Below are 23,957 nucleotides of genomic sequence, written 5' to 3' on the forward strand. Positions count from 1 at the left end.
AGATCTTTGGTCTGATGCAGTACTCACATCTATATGCAATAGAAATCAAACTATGTAAAAAATACAGAACATACACGCACTACCACATCCTGATATTGATGTTGGCTGGCTGGATACTTAGTTTTAGAGGAATAGCATTCACACACTGTTTCAAATCTATTTGGGAGCATAGTTCTATGTAAAAAGTACCTTTTGCCTCCATAATTGTAATATATAGAACGTCTTCGGGGTATCTAGTAATTTAGCTCTGTGTTCTTGCTCTTACATTGGATGATTTAAAAAATAAGTAAATGAACATCTCCTGCTCAGGGCATTGTTACATAATTGAAAAATTCTTAATGTCAAAGCTCACTGCAAATCTGTATCATATAAAACCACACAAACCATTTAATAATTAGGTAACAGCAGATAAAATCCTCCTTGAAGTTAGCATAGCTACACCCACTTGGACCAAAGGAAAGAGAAGCCTTCAGCTAGATCCTTGTCATGCAGCCAGTTTTCTCCCTTAATGCCTTAGAAAAACTTAATAACTTGTTCAAGGTAACAAATCAGGCATGTAACATTGGTGAGAGAAGATGAACTACAGCTCGGGGTGAGTGTCTTATGGGGCCGCTTAGACGTGATGGAATTCCAGCTTTAGTACCTGCTCTGATCTCAGGCTCACCACATGGGATGAAATGTTTTCCTGAGCAGTTAGGATCCATATAGTGTAGGTTTTCTACTTAGTTTAATAGATGACAGTCTGAAAGTTTTAAGAGCAATCTTTGAGATTCTTGGATCAGTGAACATAAAAATGTCATTTATATACATATCAGCAGTGTTATACACTAGAAAGGTGCTCCAACCAGGATTATATATGTGATCAACAAAGTTCTGGCGTGGTTGCATTTTACAGAAGAAAACTGAGAGCCCACAGAGCGTGTGTATTTATGTATTTATTTATTTGTTTTTAAAGACAGTATTAAGTTAATTGTCAGAAAAAAAATGTGTTTTTATACCTTTTCATTTGCTGAGGAAAGCTTGGGTCCACCATTTTGTGACTCTTTTGCAAGTAGCTTTTGCCTCCCTGTAGACTCCAGTTTCTCCATGTCAGCCTGGCCTCAGTGCCAGGGAAGGTTCTGGAACAGATCATCTTGAGTGACATCACACAGCGTGTGCAGGACAAGCAGGGGATCAGGTTCAGCCAGTATGGGTCATGATAAGCAGATCCTGCTTGACCAACCTCATCTCATTCTATGATCGAGTGACCATCCAGGTGGAAGAGGGAAAGGCTGTTGATGTGGTCTACCTAGACTTCAGCCAAGCCTTTGACACTGTCTCCCACAGTATTTTTCTGGGGAAGCTGGCAGCCCATGGCCTGGACAGCTACACTCTTTGCTGGGTGAAGAGCTGGCTGGAGGGCTGGGCCCAGGGAGTGGTGGTGAATGGAGTTAAATCCAGCTGATGACCGGTCATGAGTGATGTTCTCCAGGGATTGGTATTGTCACCTGTCCTGTTTAATATCTTTATTGATGACTTGGATGATGGCACTGAGTGCACCCTCAGTAAGTTTGCAGATGACACCAAGCTGGGAGGAAGTGTTGTGAGGGTAGGATGGCCCTACAGAGGGATCTGAACAGGCTGGATCGTTGGGCTGAGGCCAGTGGGATGGAGTTCAACAAGACCAACTGCCTGGTCCTGCACTTTGGCCACAACCTCAGGCAACACTGCAGGCTTTGGTTTGAGTCACCATTCCTGAAAGTGTTCACGAAACATTTGGATGTTGTACTGAGGAACATGGCTTAGTGGGGAATATTGGTAGTAGGTGGATGGTTGGACTGGATGATCTTGGAGGTTTTTTCCAACCTTGGTGATGCTGTGATTCTATTCTTTGATACTGCAGTAAAGTGTTTTGCCAGGTACTGTCTGCCAGTTAAATGTCAAACTAATTTTACTATAGGTGTTACTGTCTCAACAGAGCAATCCCACTGATTTTCAATCTACTGACAAGACCATTTGATTATAGTCACCACTCTCCTCATGTCTGCCTAGCAGGTCATTTCGTCAGGTAGAGCAATCAGGTTGATCAAGCACGATCTACCATTTGTAAGTCCATCTTGATTAATGCTGATTGACTTTTTGTTCTCTGCCTGTGTGGAAGTGCATTCCAAAAGGATGTGGTACATAATCATTTCAGGGACTTAGGTGAGGCTAACCAGCTTGTAGTTGCCCCAGTCCTTTCTCATGCCTTTTTTAAAGGCAGAGATAGCACTTGCTTTTCTCCTGTTGTCATGGACCTGTCCTGATAGTTATGTTTTTTGTAGGTAACTGACAAGGCATCTTGGAGTCACATCAGCCAGTTCTCCCACAGTATTCTTCTAGAGAAGATGGCAGCCCATGGCTTGGACTGGTACACTCTTTGCTGGGTGAAGAGCTGGCTGGAGGGCTGGGCCCAGAGAGTGGTGGTAAATGGAGTTAAATAAAGCTGGCGACTGACCACAAGTGGTGTTCCCAGGGGTCGGTACTGGGGCCTGACCTGTTTAATATCTCTATTGATGACTTGGATGATGGCATTGAGTGTACCCTCAGTAAGTTTGCAGATGACACCAAGCTGGGAGGAAGTGTTGGTCTGTGTGAGGGTAGGATGGCCCTACAGAGGGATCTGGACCAGCTGGATCGTTGGGCTGAGGCCAATGGGATGAAGTTCAGTAAGACCAGGTGCCTGGTCCTGCACTTTGGCCACAACAACTTCAGGCAACACTACAGGCTTTGGTCAGATAGGCTGGAAGTCTGTGTGGAAGAAATGGACCTGGAGACATTCGTTAACTGCTGGCTAAATGTGAGCCAGCAGTGTGCCCAGGTAGCCAAGAAGGCCAATGGCATCCTGGCTTGTATCAGAAAGTGTTGCCAGCAGGAGTAGGGAGGTGGTCGTTCTTTATTCAGCACTGGTGAGGCCACACCTCGTGTGCTATGTTCAGTTTTGGGCCCTTCACTACAAAAAAAGACATTGAGACCCTGGAATGTGTCCAGAGAAGGGCAGCAAAGCTGTTGAGGGGTCTACAGCTCCCTGAAAGGAGACTGTGGCAAGGTGGGTGTTGGCCTTTTCTCTTGCATAATCAACAATAGGACTAGCAGGAATGGCCTCAAGTTGCACCAGGAGACATTCAGGTGAGATGTTAGGAAAAATTGCTTTTCTGAAAAAGTGGTTAGGCACTTGAATGGGCTTTCCAGGGAGATGATGAGTCAAATTGTTTAGATGTTGCACTAATGAACATAGGTGGTAGATGAATGGTTGGACTTAGATGTTCTTGGAAGTTTTTTCCATCCTTGGTGATTCTATGAATTTTTTTTGACACTTTCTGATGATTCTTGTCTGGCAGTATGGATTTGAATACATATAGCTATTCTTCAAGTCATTCCTAACTTTTTTTCCATAAACTGCTACTTCCCAACCAGTCTTGGTAGAGATGGAAATCTAGGAGTAATCATTGCCTCTGATTATTTAGGCAAAAATATGATGAGTACTTCAGCCTTTTCCAACTCAACAATCGCTAGTCTGTGTACCTCATTCTTTAACATCCCCACATTTCCTCTGATCTCACAGAATTCCTTCTTGCTGCCATCACTTGTTTTAACTGTAAACATGGTTTGGGTTTCCTGGTTTTGTCCCTAAGCATCAAAGCACTGCTTTTGTATTTCCTTTTTGTTTCCTGTTCTTTCACATTGCAGTTCATTAAGGAGCTCCTTGCCTATTCAAGTGAGCATTCTAATGAAATGTCTAGTCTTCTTTTACAGCAGGATGATTTATTCCTGACTTACCAATAAGTTTTCTGTAAGAATTCAGCACCTATTGTTGGCATCTTTTGTGTCAGTTTCCCAGGAGTTTCAGCTAAACAACTCCTAACAATTGTTAGGTTCAGTTGCTTAAAGTCCTGAATCCTACACCTTCTGCTTACCTTCTCAGTCTTTTTCTGGATCCTCGGTGCAATCAGTGTGTGGTCACTGCTCCCAGGCTAATATTGGTGGCCACGTTTGCCACTTGTTCTTCCCTGTTTATGCTCATTGGTTGACTATTGACCTTGTTTGGTCTCTTTAGCAGCTGTATTGAAAAGTTATCATCACTGCAGTCTGGAAACATCCTGGAATGCTGGCACAATACCATGGTGCTCACGTGGTTGAAATCTCCAGGGAGTACCAAGGCCAATAAACGGGTTATTTTAGATTATCCACTTCTTCCCATTGGTCAGGTGGTCTGTAAAAGATCCCTAATGCCATGTGACGAGTACTGCCCTTGCCTTTGTTTTTGATCATAAGATTCCTGATGGATCTATCTGTTTTACACTGGAACTCCGCATGGACAATGAGATACTCTGTACAGCTACCCTTCTTTACAACTTGTTCTTCTTGAACAGTCTTTATGACACTTTTCTAGTCATGGATGGTATCCCATTTCATCTTTCTGATCCTGATCACAGTTGTAACTCTCTGACTCTGCATGGACTTCCAGTTCTTCTTGTTCATTGCCCAAGCTTGGTGCATTGGTTTCCAAACACTTGCCCAAGCTCTGTGAATTTGTATTCAGATACTGGAGGTAAGGCTCTGCATGCCCTCCCTTCTGAGTAGGAATGCGTAACTTTCCCTTCTAGGCTTTTCTTACACATTCTTTCTGCTCCATATGCACTGTCTCCTTACCTCTGAGCGTAAGTACCCATCCCTCAGTGAATTTAATTTAAAACCATCCCCACTAAGTGAGCAGATTTCTTCACAGAGGTGTTTTTGTCAGGTGGCTTCCCTATCTTCGTAGCAGTTCTTCAAGGCATCAGTCTGCTGGCTACATCTGCTAGCCAAACTTCTCCCTTGATGAGAAGAGTTGAAGAAAGCAGAAGTGGGATTTCTGCCATCCCATGTTTGCTCAGATCTCTGTGCTTCATTTGAGCTTCTTGGGATTTCCCTTAGCTGTGTTACTTCTGTTCTACAAGGATTAGCAGCAAGTGGCAGAATCTGGGAGGCTGGATAAATGATGGCAGTCTCTCTGCATGGTTGGTGACCTTGGTTCTGGATGAGGAGCACACCTGCCTGGATAGCAGATCTGAATTCATTTATCTCGTGTGGGGTATCATCAACAGTGACTAACACAGCTACTTCTCAGTGCTGATAATAATCCAAAGACTTGAGATACCCACTCAGTATTTGCTCCCAAAACACCCACTGCTTTTCCAAACTGTTAGTTAGGTGCAGCTGGAGAAGGAAACAGTTTTATTCCTGTTACCTGAAGTCACTGGCATCCAGCTTCTACCCTCTGCTTGTTCCTGTCCTCTTCCTTCTGTCATCCTTTCCTTCTTTCCTTGCCTCAACGTGGTGCCTTGGAGAAACTTCTTCAAATGTGTTGTTCTCCCTTGTGTCAGCCCTGATGCAGCAGTGGTATCTCTGAGATTTCTTATTGTCCTCGCAGTCCGACTGCCACATTAACTGCTTTGCTTCTGTATTCATGTCCCAGTGGCAGGCTCCTTGCTGCTGGGGCACCCCTGGTGAGCAGGGAGCTGATGCAGGAGAGCTCTGCCTCTCCTGAGACTCTCACCTGGCAGCAAACTGCTCACACTGCCAATTAGTGCTTTTGTTCCTGCCGTGTGCCTTGCCTTGTGATTGCTGGTGTCATGCATTGCTGCTTCTTGCACTGCTGTTCAAAGCCAGGACTGGGATTTGGGGATGAGTTCATTCTGCTGCTTTATGAATGGGATTAGCAGTCCCAGTTTAGGGATAGACAAATTATTTATGATTGTTGACTTATGTAGGATTTGGTTTTCTGTGCTTTCCACAACAACCACACAGTAAAGTAAATATATGTTATTTTTCTTCTGTGAAGTATTTTTAGTAAATCCTCGGTGCCTGTTTTATTGAATGACTAATGCGTTTTGGTACATCTGTATTACATCTATACTGAGTCATTTTGTTTTGTAATGGCATATTTAAATGTTTAAATCTCTACAGAAATTAAATATTGTAAAAGACTTTAACCTTTTGTTCTGGGGATTGGTTTGTGCTGGCATTATGTCACCACAACCCTCTGCTACGGCAAAGAGCTCCTATAAGCTGAAGGCTCTGAGAGTGGTGTATCACAAAAACATTTCTCTGAGCCATAAATGCGCCAGTATGTTTTCGCACAGCCAAAATTTTGGTTTTTTGAATCAGATCTTCCCCTCTTGCTGTGTAATGTTGTCACATGTAACATTTCACAATTCTCTGTTGGACTGTTGTGTTTTCCTAGGCCACTGCTCACCCAACCCTTCTAAAATTTTCCCTTCTCTCTTCTCAGACTGCCGTTAACTCACATTATGAAACTGGGATTTTGTTCTTGGGAAGGTTTTGTCAATGTTGTAAACAGAATAGTTACGTCAGTGTTCCCTGCTTTCTTGCTGTGAGTTGAGCATTATGTTTTTTTTCTGGTGTTCTTTTTTGCTGTGTTTTATTTTGTTGAACTCTCATATAGGCATGTAACCCAAAGTAATAAGAATAATTAAAAAAGAGATTTGTGCTGGATAACTGTTTGCATTTGTTGCATGTGTCGCTCAGTTGAACAGCCTTCCTTGAATTCCTTTGTCATGTGCACTTCTTGAAATATTTCTTCCCTAGTCAGCAGTCTTGCTTATATCAGCTCTTTATGCCCTTTTAGTCCTTGAACAAACACCTGTTACGCCAGGCTGGCATTATTTGGAAATACCTTACAAGCTTTCACTTGTGCTTCGTTATCCTGGATTTGTAATCTGTGTTTTTCCTGATGTGTGGTTTATATTGCATTGTTGCTTGTCTGCCAGGTCCATCATTTACTTTGTGAGCTCTTTAGAGCAAAGATCTGTTCATCACGTCAGCTCCGTCTGAAGCCCATACTGTATTTTTAGAATCCAAAGAGTGATTATCAATCGTTGTGAAAGACCAAGGCTCCTTTATTCTGCTATCTATGAATACTGTTGGAGGCTTCTCAGTCTCTAAGCAAGAAATCAGCACCCACAGGAAGAGTTGGTTTTCTACTTGCAAAAATGGATTACATTATGACAAAATATTTCAAGTAGCATCCCTCCTTCCCCCAGCAACAAGCAAACAAAAACCACCTAGCCTTTGCCATTGAACAAGTGAGCTGGTACTGTGTGTTAGAAGAATTGAAGATGTGTGTAGTAGGAACTCTGAAATGAATGTGATTGTGTTCTTTGAATCCCTATATATAAAATACCGAGAATAGAGTTTTTGAAAGTGCTTACATGATTTAAGAACCTTTAAGAAGCCAAATGAAAGAGTGATTCTTCAGCTGAATAGTTAGGCAATAACCTGGGATGTGGGAGAGTCAGGTTCAAGTACTTGCTCCAATTACCTTTTAATTAGTTATACAAAGTGGAACAACTTCAAACAGGAGAGACTGAGATGTCTTACCCCTGAATACCTAATAGCCTATGGGCTGGGACAACTCACATGGGATGAGCAAAGATTTGAAAACGGGTCACTTACCTTACTGATGACTGTTTTAACCACTTAGATATTAAATCTGATAGCATGTGGGTCTTTCTCGTTGTTTGTGAGGAAGGACTTGGCTGGCTTAAGCATCTGACTCAAGGAGAGGGTTTGTGGTGGAGGCACCCATCCCCATTAAAGGAACAGGACTCCCCGTCCTACTGAGTCACTTAGACAACTTTTTGCTTAGATAGATGACTTTTCCAATTGCTGCTTTTTGACACTTTTCTTTCTTCATCTATTTTATAAAAAGTCCGAGTGTTTAATTTAGGGAGGGAATTGCATTAGATATCATGATGTCTAAAGTTTAAGTGCTGCAGATTTGCATTTCTGCTACAGCTTAGTCTTTTTGTGAATCTAGTTACCTGCCATAAAGTAGGAGTTTATAATGATGCTGACAGACCAAACAGAAGGGCACAAAAGGCTTTTACCAGAACTGATATATTAGACATAAAGGCTTTACACATTGCTAAAATGTATTTACTGCTAAAGGAGGAAACCATGCTAATGTACTAATTACATCATCCTGAAAGACTTATAATTATCTCTGCAGGATTTCATGAGTCTGCATCCATTTGATTTGTCCTAATTCAGTCTTGTCATCCTCATCTGCAATCTCATACCCAGATTGAGCATGGAAATCTACACAAGCGTTCCTAATATGCAAATAGAGATCTGCAGTTCCACTTCAAAGCAGTAGCTTCTGAAGGGGGATTTTTAATTATTCCATTTTGAGTTAGTGACTGTAAAAGACTTTTTTTTTTTCCTTTTGTTGGTGAGTTGAGTATTCCTTTCAGTTCTGTAACTGACATGTCTCAGTACACGTCTCATTCTCTCTTCCATGTGAACAGTGAAATGATTGACCAGCTAATGATCTATCTGTTTACTGATTGTAATCCATAACTTCCTCAGGGAGTCGCATGTCCTGTACTTGGACTCTTTTGCAAATATATCTTATGTAACATTCCTCATTCTTCATCACAGGAGACTGTCAAGAACTTAAAAAACAATGGCATGTATCAGCTGCCCTTTATTTTGTAGAGATGAACAGTGTCTGCTGTCAAAACTAAGATTCCTTGGACAAGGCAATATGTTGGAAAGGTTAGTGGAGATGAGAAACTCGTGAAGCAAGTAATATTATCATGAGACTTTTTATTGCATGGCAGAAGACAGAAACAAAGAGGCACAATCATGATGCGAATTGATAGCTGATTGAAATGTCAAGTTACTCTGTTGGATCTGTCCAAAACTGTAAGTGGTTGGCTGAGTTATGGATGAAAGCTCATCTATTGTGAATAACTATTTTCAAGTGGAATTCTAAGTATTTTCAAACCCCCATTGGAAAGTGAGATGCAATTATGTAAGGTTAGTTAAGTTTAGGATAAGTCATACTGTTTCACTTTCTATGGTGTATTTTCAGTTCCTACTGAGATGACTTCCACTGATGGAAGTGTGCAGCAGTAGCGCTCCCAAGACAAAACACTCTCAGATAACCATGGGTGCACTTGGAGAGCACATAATGTGATATGTCCCATGATCAGCATATTGGTGAGACTATTGGTGAGACTGGTGAACCCTGCGTAGCAGAGAGGCACACACTCACTCCCTCTACTCCTTGGCTGCTTTGCCAGTGACTCAGGAACTGGTGTTTGGTGAGAATGTAATGTAAAAAGGAAGGATGGAGGCATCCTGTAATTAGGGCTAGTAATAAGAGAGGAATTAGTTTAGCATGTGATATACAGTTGAGTGAATCAGAGAAATGAAGGAAAAGTGAGTTTGATAGATGTAAATGGGAAAGTGCAATACTGAGAAATTGTGATGAGTAGTGATGAGATCTTTGAAAGGCACGCAAAAAAGGAAAAGCGTTGTAATAAAAGAAGGATAAGTTCAGAACCTAGCATTACATACAAGAGTTTGGACTTGAAATTCGAGGGAGAACTTGGAGTGACAGGAGAGGTGTGATCAAGAGAGGTCGCTGACATAGGGCTTATGCTGGCAGACTGGCAGAATATGGGGAGACAAATTTGATAGCGTTGCAGAAGTTGTGAAAGAATAAAAAATACGTCAATTGAGTTTGAAGATAACAGAAAGGAAATACTTACATGCATAGAGTGATATGTCTGGAAGAAAATAACTTCTTTTTTATGCTTTTAAATCTTATGGTAGCTGTCAGAGCTTCAATGTGAGGAGTACCTCCATGGAGCAATTCTTTTGTTTTGTGCTCCTTTTTTTCCTGTTGCCACGTGGACATACTCTCAGGTAGAACCTTCTCCTTCAACTGTACAGCACTAATTCAGGAATCATTCTTTTCCTGTTTCTTCCCACCATGCTGTCACATTTTGCAGATGTAAGTAAGTTAATACTGCTGTCACACACTTGTCTGATTTCAGAATTCAAGAGAACTGCAAAACAAATGTCCATTCCCCTGTGGAGAAGGACCTGGCTATTCTGGTGGACAAGAGGTTGGCCATGAGGCAGCAGTGTGCTCTTATAGCCAGGAAGGCCAATGGTATCCTGGGGTGCATTAAAAAAAGCGTGGCCATCAGGTTGAGGGGTTGGTCCTCCCCCTCTACTCTGCCCTGGTGAGGCCACGTTTAGACTACTGTGTCCAGTTCTGGGCTCCCCAGTTATAAAAAGACAGGGGTCTCCTAGAAGGAGCCCAGTGGAGGACCACAAAGGTTGTAAAGGGCCTGGAGCATCTCAGGTATGAGGAAATGCTGAGTAACCTGGGTCTGTTCAGCCTGGGGAAAAGAAGACTGAAAGGGGATCTGATAAATGTTTATAAATATTTAAAGGGAAGTGGGAGGCAAATGGATGAGGCTCTTCTCAGTGGTGTGTAGCAATAGAACAAGCAGTAATGACCTAAAACTTGAACATAGGAAGTTCTGTACTAACATGTGAAAGAGCTTCATTACGGTAAGGTTGATGGAGCACTGGAACAGGTTGCCCAGAGTGATTGTGGAGTCTTCTTCTGTAGAGATATTCACAACTTGGCTGGATGCCTACCTGTGTGGCCTATTGTAGGGAACCTGCCTTAGCAGGGGGGTGGACTCAATGATCTCTTGAGGTCCCTTCCAACCTCTACAATTCTGTGATTCTTTGATCTGTAAGCAGAGAGAAGTAAAAGAATTGCAGTTGAAAACATCATTATCTCTCCAATGTTATATGGTCTTCAGGAAGCCTATAAGAACTGGGGACATCTGTATAGTGAAGAGTATCTTTGCATTCCAGAGCGTCCTGTGCAACCTGTCACTCGTGAGTGTACTGGGAAAGCCCATGGTGTTTGCTAAGGCAAGGAAAGAGATGCAAGCTGTCAGCTGGAACTGGTAAATCAAGAAGGATAATAATGGAAGTAAGACCTGGGATTTAGTGGCTAATTACTGTATGGAGGGCTGTCCCAATAGGAAACCAGATAGGAAAACATTATTAATGATTGAAGAATGTGGTATGTGGAAAGGCTCAAGGGAGAGACTTATCCCTAAGGCATTCACAATAAGAGGCAAAGGCAAAGTAAAGGCAATTTGGCTCAAGGGCACAAACTGGGACTGTCATGTAAGTGAGGTGCACCCACTTTTGCACCCATTGCAGGTGTATGGTGGGCACTATCTGCTCATAAGTAAATCTAGGCACAGACTCCAGTTCACACTCAATTTTTTTTTTTTTTTCTGGTTAGTGTGACTGCACCATTGCTGAAGTCAGTGTTAAAGGTAGAGCTGGCTCTGTTGGATTTATTGCCATCTTGATCCTTATATTAATATGGATATATTAATTCAGTGAGTCCAAGCTGTAAGTGTCAGACAGGATAGATGTTTTTCAACTAATGTCAATTCAAGTAAAGCATGAGTCTGTACTTAGAAATCTTACTGCTGGTTCCCACAAGTTTAAAGGTTATGTTCAGTCTTAATGAAAAATGACAACATGACTCACATTGCTGTTCTGTAGAGTGTGAAGAAGAAATGCTGTCAGTGGAAAACTTCTGGGGGACAAGAATTTAATCATTGGAATAAAAAAGATTCAGAAGGAGTAAAAACTGAAAAAATCTGCTTGACTTTTACTGAAGGTATACCTGGGGAATGTGGGAAACATCTCTAGAAAATCAACTGATTTTAATAAACATGATGTATGCAGTTCTCCAAAGGATAAGTCACACTTTGTATTTAATCAAGGATCAGCTTCACAGGTGATATACATCAACAGGATTTTGTAGGAGCTGATGAAGATAACACTGCATTGTGCTTGTTTTAGGATTTAGTCCTTTTCACACTATGGAAAACGTGGGTTATAGTGATCTCAGTCAACCAGGCAGAGCCATGCAAGAGTAAACAAGTTGTTAATCTGAAATCACCTTAGGGCCTTCTTCTTCTCCCACTGAAATCAATGTCTAAATTCTCATCAGTTTGAGTAGGACATAAAACACACATACACAAAAAAGGTAATATCCATGTTAATGTATTTTCTAAATATATGAATTAATCAGCAACTTGGTAAACTGGTTCAGCAGCCCAATGCACTTGGCTGAATCAACCTTGCTGAGAGAGATGCACCATCTGCCTCGCAGTGTCTACCATGCTGCTGAAAAGGCAGCATTTTTACAAATATAGTTATTTTTGTTGTTAAAGGCCCTAATCTTTGCTCAGGCAAAATTGCTTAGAACAAGATGCTGTGTATCTCTACTACACCTTGCATGTAAACTGTTTTTGTGGCAGAACGTTAGATAGAGAGGAAGAAGTTAGTACAATTACGTTAGTGTCTATCTGTCTTAAGCCATAATTCCTAGATGTGTTCGTAAATATTTCCTAAATACTCCGGAATATTTTGTGTATTTATACATCAGATATTGAAAAAGCAGTGAGAAACAAGGTGAAGACAGAATTCTATTCTTCGTGATGAAGATCTACTGACTTTCTTCACTTTAGTAACTTGGGAAAATCTAATTTGTAACACTCACATTTATTGCTGTCTTTACGAAGCTAGTTTTACAGTATTGGTAGCAAATAGTTGCAGTACTGATATTTAAATGCCTTTCCTTGCTTCTTTTTTACCCCTTTGTACTTTGCAAAGCAGGACATTGGGGGTCTTGGAGAGAAATGGATGTTCACAGTCCTGTCTCTGCCATAGTAGGTAACAGGGTAATTTTGTACCTTTATCTGGTGCTCACTTTAATCCCATTCCGTGTATCCGGTTCCCTTCTAAACAGGAGAAAGAAAGCAAACAGAGTGGGCCAAAGTCCATTTCTAGCCTTACCAAAATGGCTCCCACATGTGATAACTTGTGGGGAGTTAGGTTTGGATATACCCCTGTAAGCACAGCATCACTCTGCAGCCTTTGTGCTTCCTTTCTTTAAAAAAGGTAAGCATCTCCAGCTGTGTTTGTAGTAGGGAAAAGGAACTGTGCTGAGAATGTACCTTAGCTGCAGCCACCGTATTGGCATGCTGCTTTTGAACCCCGGCAGCTCTACTTCCCCTTTAGACTGTTATTCTGGCAGTTTGGGGCTATTTGAAACGTGCTGACAGCCATTTTCTGTTGTGCTGGCCCTGTTTAATAGGCACTCTGTGTCATAAGTATGGGTCAACCCTCATAAATATGCTCTCTTGGCATTTCACAACTGTCTGTGAAGGTGTTGCTCAACCAGAGTCCCGGCCCTGCAGCCATGGTGCGCAGAGGTGTTGAATCTCCTGGATCAGATGTGGGCCCTGAGGCGATCCTGACTGCAGCAGCCCTGTTCAAACAAGTGCTGATCCTGCTCCCGAATTATGATGTCCTTTCTGACTGCCCTTGCAGATGTTTCCAAGAGCTGCATTTTATTTGTGCATCAACAAATGATCTGATGTTTGCTAAGGATTTGAATCCAGCCATTGAAGAATAATAAATGACTGTTTAGGTTAAGCTGAAATTTTGCAGCCTGATTCAGTTACAGTGGTGATTCACTTCGAGTTGGTTCTTGCATGATTCACAAAGAGTAGGGGTGACTCAACCCACAAATTTACTTAGCTCCCATGTTATTTTCCCTCTCAGTGAAAAAAAAAATGGTTGTAATAAATAATCACAGCAAACTTTGACTTACCCCGAGGTAAAATAAATGTGTGTGTTGAAAGGCTGCATATTTGTAATAATAAATTATTTACTGAGGTAAGGATGAAATAATAGGACACATGGATCGTTAAACAAGAAATGTGCCATGCATTTTTGTTTGATTCTGTTGCAGAGCAGATCTAAATAAAGGAAGAATGGTTATTCTTATCTAATGACAGTGTCCAGCAAGGCATTTGTGTCAATGTCCATACTTACATAGCCAACGAATTCTTGGCATTTGTTCTCTGAAGTAAGTAGTGTATGTCTGAATCCAGACATTTTTGAGGCTATACCAATTCAGAAAGCGTGAGTTAACCAAGCTATCCGAACTGGATCTTAGAAGGGTTTCATAGGCTGGTCACACAAAGCCCTGAACTACCTGAAGTTACCTGTATGCAAAATGCTGATGAAGTTCCAATACAATATCAAATTCACGGAGGTAAGACATTCTCTCCCAGCAGGAGCCATGAGACACTTAAGTTTTTTATTCAGAAGTCACAACTGCTATCAGTGTTCCATAAGCATATGCACAAACACATGGTTGTAGTATAAATGCAGTCTAACTTACTATGAGTTTTGAGTTTAGAGTTAGTTGGATGCTGTCAGCCTATCCTTTTTTGGGTTGATCCAGAGGGTATAAACATGTAGATAACCTCAGAGCTTCTTAGCATCATATGAGTAATCACCCTCCCTTTCATAGGTGAAACAACAAAGAATGTGGAAAATGAAGAAATTCTGCCACATCAGCTGACTTGGTCATCAAAAAGGTCGTTGGCAAACAGGATTGTTTCTTAGGCTCATGAATACCTAGTGCCAATAATATCCATACATTAAACTTTAAAAGTCCATAGCTTAACGGGATTAAATTATAGGGAACAACTAATATGTGGCTTCAATGGTTAAGGAGAGAAACTGGAATTCTTTGAAAAGATAGCATCACTGTACAGGAAATGTCACTGCGGTTCAGGTGTGGCAAGAAATTTCAATCAAATACAATGGATGCATGGCAAATTCCTCAGTACTGAGGGACCTAAGCAATGACCCTGAGAAAGAGTACATAAGAGCAGTGATGATATTTAAGACATGCAGCTAAAGGACTTCAAGAGAAGGACTCGAGAGAGAAGGAAAGGCAAGGGGATAACCATGGAGCATCACGTGCTGAGCCACTGTAGCACGAGTCCAATGGGGCATTTTTGTAGCACACAGAATGCCACCCTTTTGTCACAGAGTTTGCCAAGCAGCCACAAACTGTTTTAACGTTATGTGTAAACATTATATGCTTATGTTATTTCAAACTTTCCCTCAACTAAAGGGGAAGGTAGAAGGATGGCTTGGTGTTCAAAGTAGAGGGCTGGGATTTGTTTATTCTGGGTTCTGCCACAGTCTCCTTGTGCAACCTTAGGCCAAGCTATTCATCTCTTTGTGCCACAGTCTTAGTATTTGTAAAATACAATTGATAGTATGTATGTCACAATGGACGTTTGAGGCTAAATTCTTTAATAGTTGCAAAATGCTTTGAGATGTAACACTGGGAAGGACGAATTACTAAACGCTGTAATGCTGCATGCAGTTATGCTAATTAGTGCCTTTTTAGGCACCGATCCCTTATTGTTTGTAGATTAATGCTGCGAGCTGGTCCAGTTTTAATCAATGGTATGTTTGACCTAGCTGGCTCTGGGACTGATCTGGAAATGAAGAATTCCATTCCTTTTTGACCATGCTAATTGATGAAATAAAAATTCTCCAGACTGGCTCTTAGGATACCCAGAGTTTACAGGTTTCTTAGGCTTGTGCAAGCTGGTCTTGCAAAAGCCATTGGATTGGCCAATGGATTTTTGGAGGCAGTCTAACTGTTTATGTATTTAACGCACACATTGTGCCAGTGAAAGAATCTACAAAAACAAGGCTCATTCCTGTGCATGTATGTTGATAGAAGTCAAAGAGTTGCTGTGGGCTGGCTCGTTTCATAAGCATTGCCCATCAAACGCAATAACCTATTTCCATGAGCAAATGTTTCTTTTGATAAGTAAATCACAGCTATGCTTCCTTCAATAGTGCATTTTTGGGGGATGTATTTCTAAATATGTTTTTGTATCAGAACTGCTGTTAGATCATGTATGACATACCATTAGTAATCATACATAACATGTCTGTTCTCCTTATTGCTGAGCTTCCATGTATGTACTCGTGTGGTTCATTGCTGCTTTGGGACTGTCATAGCAGATGCTGCTGCTTTTTCTATTGCCGTAAACAAGCTGTTGTGACTGATACTTCTTTTCACCATATGTCCTGAACACTCCCAGTTCATAGTTATATGTCATTTCCAGGATGCTTTGTAGGGTGTGTATGCCTCCACCCCATTTCAAAATCAATGTAACTCTCAATGGATTGACTAATGACTGCAAGGTGTTGCTTAGCATGCTGGTTTTGGCTGACAGTGCTACTAAATGCACAGCCGTTTGCTTAACGTGTCTTTCATGGTTCCCACGTGAAGTAATTTTTACTGACAAATTGAACATACCAATGGTTTCAGGTTTGCTAGTGAGCATCTCTCTGATAGGATCCTAATCAGAAAGTCTGAGCCCAGCTTGTTACTTTGAGCACTGATAATTCTGCCCCATCCCTTAGCCGTATCCTGTGTTTGTATTGGCCTCCTTCATTTTGTTTTGCTGGTCTCATCACTACGTCTGTCATGAATCTGTACAGTAGGCAGTGGGTGGTGAGAACTAAAGAAAACTGGAATGCACCTGTAAGTGTGGTGTGCTGATGCAGTGTGTAAGATGTTGCAATCCTGCCCCACTCTGAGGAGCTAGGATTGATGTCAAGTTTTGTTGGTTTTTTTTTTCCTTTTGTTGTCATGTGTTGTTGCATGAGACCATTCTTAAACCTACTCATGGAGTAGGACGTGCAGCACCAAAGAGAAATTGCTTATGCACAGCAAATGTATTTACTTGTTATTACAGTGGGCGGACATGCTTTATTATTCACCTATAACATGTTGACCTTCCAGAAGGTCTGCCTGACATTTTAGTAATAGCATGTGACAATGCAGTATTGAGTGTGGTCAGGGATGGTGTCCCTGTTAATCATGTTAATGAAAGCAGTCATCTGGAGGTGAACAGAAACTGAATTCAATCTTGCAAACACGTGAAATAAGTTAAACTGCAGGAAAGAGTGTTCTTCAACCATCTCTCGTCTGACTATAGATTTCTACATTATGTGGTTGTCTGAGCCTATGTCATGCATGCTGCATTGCTGGGCTATCTTTACTCTTTCACATGTTGCTGTTGGGAAAACAACTGGTATGAATGACAGTTTTTCCTTGACAACTGGGGATCTGTTCACGTTGCCTTAAGAACATGACATGCATTTACCTCGGTAGGCATCTGGCAGTGGGCTGTGTGACTCTAAGCGTGCAGCCAATGGCACCCTTGAGGTTAGCATAGATGCCTCCACACAGCTTCTCATAGCCCCACAGTGGCAGGGCCATCGTTTCTTTGTGTGCATACAGTGCAGCTTCTCAAACACCTGTCCTTTCTGCTAACGTAATGGTGTAAGTTACGGTTCCTGCTCTTGTTCTGCTCACGTGCAGTGAGTCCTTTAATTCTGGAAATTGGACCCAAGGGTATTACTGGAGACACTGCTTGGTGAGCTTCTATACTGGAATCTTTCACAAGTCAAGAATGAGATAAAAACTGTATTGATGTGTGAAGTTAGACCCTGTGGAGAAGAACAGTTTATTGACATTGTGGCAAATGGACATCAGTGATGAACATCCAGATCATTTCTTTTACTCTCTGTGTGAGTATTGGCAACTTGGAAATTTGTTTTTTTTTTGAGTATACTCAACTGGATCTTGTACATGTTATCTGGTCATAGTGCTCTCATTCTTGATGAAGGTGGTCTCAGTGACTGGGTATTATTTGGGCTACTCTTGTGAATGTGGTCCTGTGTTCAGACATGGTGGTAGGGAGAGAACATCTGGACCAACAGCCTGAAGGAGCTGCTGCAGGAAGGAGTGTGTCTGCACTGTGTGTTGTCCAAATCAAATCATTATTTTATGATGTGTTGGATTTAAAATGTATTTTGATGTAGTAAATGCTTTCTGTGTCTGAATACAGCTGACAGCCAAGTTTCTTCTGCAGCTGAGTGCAGAACAATGTTGGTTTTGATTACGGTGGGTTCTCTTTTGCAGTGATGCTGAGACAGACAGATCATTTGAGTGCATACGATTGCCTCATTGCCCGAGGCGTAGGATGGCTGTTTTTCTTTGCAGCCTTTGCCAAGTGTCAGAGGGTGAGGGCTGTAAGCTGCTGCCTGGTTTCATGCAGCGGTCTGAGCACCTGTGATGATGCTGCTGCTCTTAGTGCTTACTGTACAATGTCCCATTTGCAGCTGGGTGTTGTGGTTGGTGATCTTTTGTCTCCAAACACCTTTGAAAACTGCAAACTGTCACCTGGCTGTTTGTGGTTTTTTCTTATCCTTGCCTTAACTTGCACCTACCTTACATAAATGTGCCAAACTAACTTTGCTCTTGAAATACTAATAGTTCTAATACTAATACTAATAGGTGTTACCTCCTCGTTTCAGATGGACCTATTTTGCCCTGTGCTTTGTACAGGCTGGAGTAGAAATAATGTTTGGTTCAGAAAATGTTTATGATTACAGATTTGACAGATGCTGCCTTCTTTCAGAGGCTGTTCTTTTGCTGGCCATCAGTGCATAGCATTGTTGTCAGCCCACCTCTAATAGTTCTTATGAACACCTTGCAAAAGTACGGTGCCCTTGAATGTAATGTTGGCTCGAGGAACAGAAGGGAAAGCTCGAATTATTGTTTTTTAGGGAGTTCCCAAAGTACTTTTTATATTCCTGGGGTAGCTTTATACTGCCTCTGCGGTGACTTCCATTATTATTTGCAGTCAGATTTTTCATTTATTCCAGAGGCAATTACTATAAGCAAGTGCGTGCTTTTCAAGTAGTGGTCTCTTTGCCTAACTGTATAGCTTAATGCTTGTTCACATGGCACAAATAAATTGAGGTGTTAGCTATCTGTACTGCATATTCTGCTATTATTACATCAACCATACAGGTTATAAGCCTCTGAAAAGCTGATTGAAAATTGATGAGAAGGGAATTATAACAAGCAAACACTCGAGAATGTCATTTCTTTCTTTTTTTTTTTTTTGTAATTTCTATTTTCAGCCATTTTTTTACCCTTTGGGACAGAGTTGGATTCTTTGTTACATACATGTGCAATGCCCTGCTGGTTGTTGTTGACCTTTACCATTCACAGAGGTAAAGTTGACCACAGAGGTTCAGTTGTCCTTATTGTTAATGTAAGATACTCTCTGTATATACAGCATCTGAGTTAAATGACACTGGAAGACAGTCAATACATTTCATAGTTACTACTTCTCAGATAAATAATTACCAGCAGTTCATGGTTTTAGAGCAGAACACCTAACTGGAGTCAAAAGGAGATTATGCTCACGAATTTATGGAGCACATTTGTATATTGCTGTACGTGTCACAATGAATAACAGCATTCTATCTCTTGTTCCTTACAGATAAAACAAGACAAACCAGAAAAGATACCAGATCTAAAATCACTAGTAAAAGAAAAATTTACTGCATTGGAGAGCATGAACAGTGACTCGGATTTGGAAAAAAATGAAAAATATATGTATTTTAAGGATCAACTTAAAGACATGAAAAAACAATGTAAGTCTTATTTTTTAAAAAAGTTGTTGTTAAATGGTGACATATGTGCTAAATATCTTAAGGTATAGATCTGCTGGTTGTGGCTGAAGCTGAGGTGAGTGTTCTGAGTTCAAAACTTACTTAAACTGGTATCTGTGTAGCAGGAAGCTGATGTAGTAGGTACTTCTATTTAGACTCTCAGCTCCTGCCTTGCTTGGGTGCAAGTACCATGGGAATCTTGTTTCACATCCCCTTTTGTAAGGTGGGCTTTTTCATCCGAGGATAGGGCTTTTTCTTTAATTGATGGGATCTTCTAAAAGGATTAGGTAAGCTGTTTTCTTTTGTCACTTAAACAAATTGCTCCTGTTTCACAACTCGGATGTGTTGCAACTCTAAGAAGACCTTTGCTTTAATCAGTAGAACTATATTGTTGGAAAATGCTTACTGTGTGTTTTCTCGGGTTTACAACTTCTATGCACGCACCGTGTAATGCTGCAGTGTATTAAAATCTGTTTTTCTTAATTTCTGTAGCTTCATCCAGTGTTAAAATTTTAAGTTATTTGTGCTTGAGTTACGGGAAATGTTGGAGAGTTAACAGTTCTACTATTTATGCAACACAACCAAGTAGTATACTTTTATTGCCCTGCACAAATAGCAGCTATTAAAAAATCACTCAGATTACTGTTACTGGGAAAGTTCATGGGCTCCAACACTATTTGTGCTGTTCTTCACCAATCGTCGTTATGTTTTGAAATCATATTATTCTGCTTACTGTCCCTTGACCCCTGTACCTATTCCCTCCCACGCCACATTTTGATTTCAACATAAACTGGTATCTCAGGAACTTCAGGAGCCATAGATTAATGATTTATACCATTGAAAACTGATATTCTGGATTCTCTCCTGTAGCTCTCCTTGCATTTTTTTTTGGAGGCAAGTGCAAAACCCGCTGAAACTAGCGGAAAGAATTTTCCCGTTGACTTCACTTGGACTTTGGATTACTTCCCTATAGAGATTTATGAAGTGTGAGGACATGCTTGACAAGGTGAATTTTAGATCTGATATCTCAACACTCAGTAGGACTAGAGCTGGAGGGCTTAATACATTTGTTTCCCATCTTTATGGTTCTTCAGATTTTGAATTTGAGTATTAGCACTGATGTCTGAGTTTAATAGAACTCTTGGCACTACTCTAAGAATGAACATACCAAGTTGCAGACCACAAAAAAGTGTAATTTTCACTCCCTACATAACCATGCAGTTATTACTGCCCTGCCATTATGTTGTAATTCCTAATTTCCAGGTGTTTGTAACTGGGAAGATAAAATCTTGATAACTGACTTTGGATTTACTTTCCAGTCTGTAATTGCCTGAGGAGGGGGTGTGTGCTCCAGTGATACAGTCAGTTCAGGCTGTGTGACTGAGCTGTAACTGGCAGACCCGTTGAAAAATCCCCAAATTAAATAAGCACAGGAAGAGTTATTCTTTTTGAAAAAATAGAAGAAACAAGGATATCATCATACTACTACTGCCTGAAATCCAAATCTGTCTTATTAGCAACTTGGACTTCTGTTTTGGTTGTGCACAGAGATCAAACAGTGGCCATCAGGATATGCCTGAAGATATTTCATGGACTGATGTTCAGTATTGCCTGAACTGTGTTAGGTATGTAGACTGCTGATCAGCTTGGTCAGCTTAGGGTTAGTAGGACTTGTAGTGGTTTTGATAAGGTAGAACCATCAGATTTGCTTCTATTGCAGTCTTTAATGGGATTTACAAGATTGAATGGGAAAGAGTTAGTTGATTTTCACAAAGTCTTGGATGTGATACAGTGTTCTTGTATTCAAAATAATGATCTTGGGTTCAAGTAAACAATTTGGTTCGACCCACCCTCTCTTGAAATGGTAAACTAAATACTACCTCAAGTCTGCAGATAGAGATGAGTTAAATTTCTCAAAGCAAACCCAATTGTACTGCCTTAAACATGCATTCAGTGTTGTCTCTTCTGCCTGAATAATCTCTTCATCCACTGTAAAGTCACTTTCTTTGAAAATGCTTTTTAACCAGGAAGGCTAACAGACATTCTTGAGTAATAATGGGTAACCGAAGATCAATGGAGTCTGCTTATGTTTACATATATAAATTTTCTTCCATATGAGGTAGTGTCCTGGAAGCACTAAGACTGCTTGGTTTTGCTATTTCATGTAGTAATGTGATCTTCTTATGATTAACCTCCTCCTTTCTCCCTCCTTCTGTGAGCTTTCCCCACCCATGGCTAGCCTTTAAAAAGGCCCCAAACTCTAAACACAGAATTGACTATTCACAGATGTAAAAATTACAGATATTCACATTCTTAAAGGATCCTGGCCACTGATCTTAACACCTTTGTGAGAGGCTAAACTGACTTGTGATTTCCATCTAGTACAAAAAGCCTCATTGTTGGCCTTTACGTAGTAAATCAGTATGCTGATATGTGCAATAGAACACTGTCAGTGTTATCTAAGATACCACCTATGCCAAGTAGAAGGCAGTGTGACTGTACAGAGTGAGCTCAGAGGCAGAAATGTCTGCGTTGCAATACCAGGTGAGCTGAAGAGCCTTGAAATCTGTAATGTTGACTAGTTTCAATAAACTGCTGATTTACCTTATAGCACCTCTGTTACGTGGTGCTTTTTGTTTTGTTTTTTCTAAAGAGAACATTAAGGTCACCCTGTTAAATGTTCAGCAGCCATGCTAAAGTCAGGTCATATGTGTGCTTGTTAGCTTCTCCTTAATGAGCCATGTCTTCATAAGGGTTCGTCAATACAGATCACGTCATACAGTTCATCATAATGTATCTGCAAACTCCGGGACACACTTTAAAAACTACTTTTTGTGAGTTATATATATCAATATCTTCACTAACAGCTGCCCATTTAATATTTTCATTTCAACTTGAAGTTTCTCAGTTCAACTTCATATATAATCCCTGACCCATTTAAAGCACTATGGGCACAAATACAGTACGGTCCAATTTTTGCTCTTTCCTGGGATTTGGTTTTATTGCCAGCTCAGATGAAATATCAGAACTGCAGCCAAGTTTTCTCAGATGATCTTTTGTGGAGTTTTCCTTTGTCCCAGCCTTTTCCACCTCAGAGAGGCAGAAGGGTTAGGTACAAAAGTGATTTACCTCCCATGGTGAGTTACCATTAATCCCTGCCTGCCTTTTATGCAGGGTTTAACATTTGTATTCTGGAATAGCTGAACAGGGACATGTTATGTTCTCATGTCGTCTTGTTACTTAGAAATTAACTTGGCATAAGGATTTTAGGTACAATGTGGAGTGTGAAGCAGTTAAATATAACCTTCCTTTAACAGAAAAGAGAGCTAATGCATTTTCCATCTTGTTCTTGAGATTCTTGATATTTGCTGCCACAGTCAATTAAAGGGGAAGGGAGCTGTCTGGTTGTTACCTGCCACCTGAGCAGTGACATGTGCTGTGGGAGGCAGCTCTAAATCCCAGGAAGGAGAAAGGCACTGCATCACCTTCAGACTGTTCTCATCTCTAGGCAGTTCGGCAGGAAGGAGACCTCCGCTTTAAGCTCAGGCAGCAGCAGATGATACCATGCCTTAGAGCAGTTTCTGTTCTCATCTTTCAGACAGTTTGCAGGCAATCTGTGAGCCTTTATTGTGCAGCTACTTTAGCTGGAATTTGTGCAAAATGATGCAGAATCCCCACCTCTGATGGTATGTGTCAAAACACTGTCAGACACGTTTATGTGAACAGCAAGTGATTTCTCTGAAGTCTCTTTCCAGAGCAGTGCTACATGCCTAAATGCCCACTTCTTGTTTTTAAGGGAAAATGGTTTCATTCTTCTACTTAAAGCTGATTAGACTGTGAGCAATAAAATAGAAGTGTCGAGGTTTAGTTTTTTGTTTGTTTCTTAATCATTCCTTGTGACTACATTATCTTTTCCAAACAATATAGCACCTGTAAGCATATTTGCTCAATCTGCTAATATCAGAAAAATTCAAAATGATTGCATGCATGGGTTCTACAGAATTTTTTTCTGACCTTAACCTCACATGACTGATGCTTTCCCTGCATCTAAGGGTCCCAGGTCTGCAATGTGCTGAGTGATCTACTTTTGATTAAGTGAAACATGTAAGCAAATTCCTTAAGCTAAATTGCATGAGTATATCCTTTGAAATGGGTGAAAGGGTGAAATTGCTGGCACGTTTCACTTCCTTCTTGGAGCATATAACCACAGAGCAGAACTTTATGGGACTGAACTTATAGGAACTACGTCACGATTACTGTAGGAATTGTAACTTTGCATTAGTATCTTTTGTAAATTTTAAATCCCCCCTTGTGTTTAATGTTGCATTAGCAAGTCTTTTTATTTCATGCCAGTATACATATCAAAGGCATCTTCTGGCACAAAGCATGAGAATTTTGCCTTCACAAAATGAAAGTAAGTGCTGTCTTTAATCTGTATGTATCAGTTTAAGTTTCTGATACCCTGTGAAAAGAACTAATCAGAAGCTATAATCTTTACTCCTGTGACCCCAGCTGCCACTGTAGTATTTGCTGAAAGTTATTTAGTTTCACATTCAGTGCACAAAGTGGGACAGGTTTCATAGCCCTTTTATAGTAGCTGACAGCATGCACTTTGGAACCCCTGATAACCACCTCCTGCACAAATGCCCAACAGATGCATACTTCGT

General features: G+C 40.8%; 1 protein-coding gene across 5 annotated transcripts in view; it reads left to right on the forward strand.

Moving 5' to 3' along the window:
* The window catches only part of NSMCE2 (NSE2/MMS21 homolog, SMC5-SMC6 complex SUMO ligase), a 126,397-nt gene that overhangs the window by 40,413 nt on the left and 62,027 nt on the right, over positions 1 to 23,957 (forward strand). For all 5 annotated transcript variants that reach the window (NR_102407.2, NM_001397729.1, NM_001397730.1 and 2 more), the window contains one exon: positions 19,119 to 19,272. Coding sequence is in view for 4 of the 5 variants with exons in the window: in NM_001397729.1 (NP_001384658.1) it covers positions 19,119 to 19,272 (154 nt within the window). In the remaining variant the exon portion in view is untranslated. The remainder of the gene's footprint in view (positions 1 to 19,118; positions 19,273 to 23,957) is intronic.

This window comes from Gallus gallus, chromosome 2 (genome assembly GCF_016699485.2).
Source record: "Gallus gallus isolate bGalGal1 chromosome 2, bGalGal1.mat.broiler.GRCg7b, whole genome shotgun sequence".
NCBI lineage: Eukaryota > Metazoa > Chordata > Aves > Galliformes > Phasianidae > Gallus > Gallus gallus.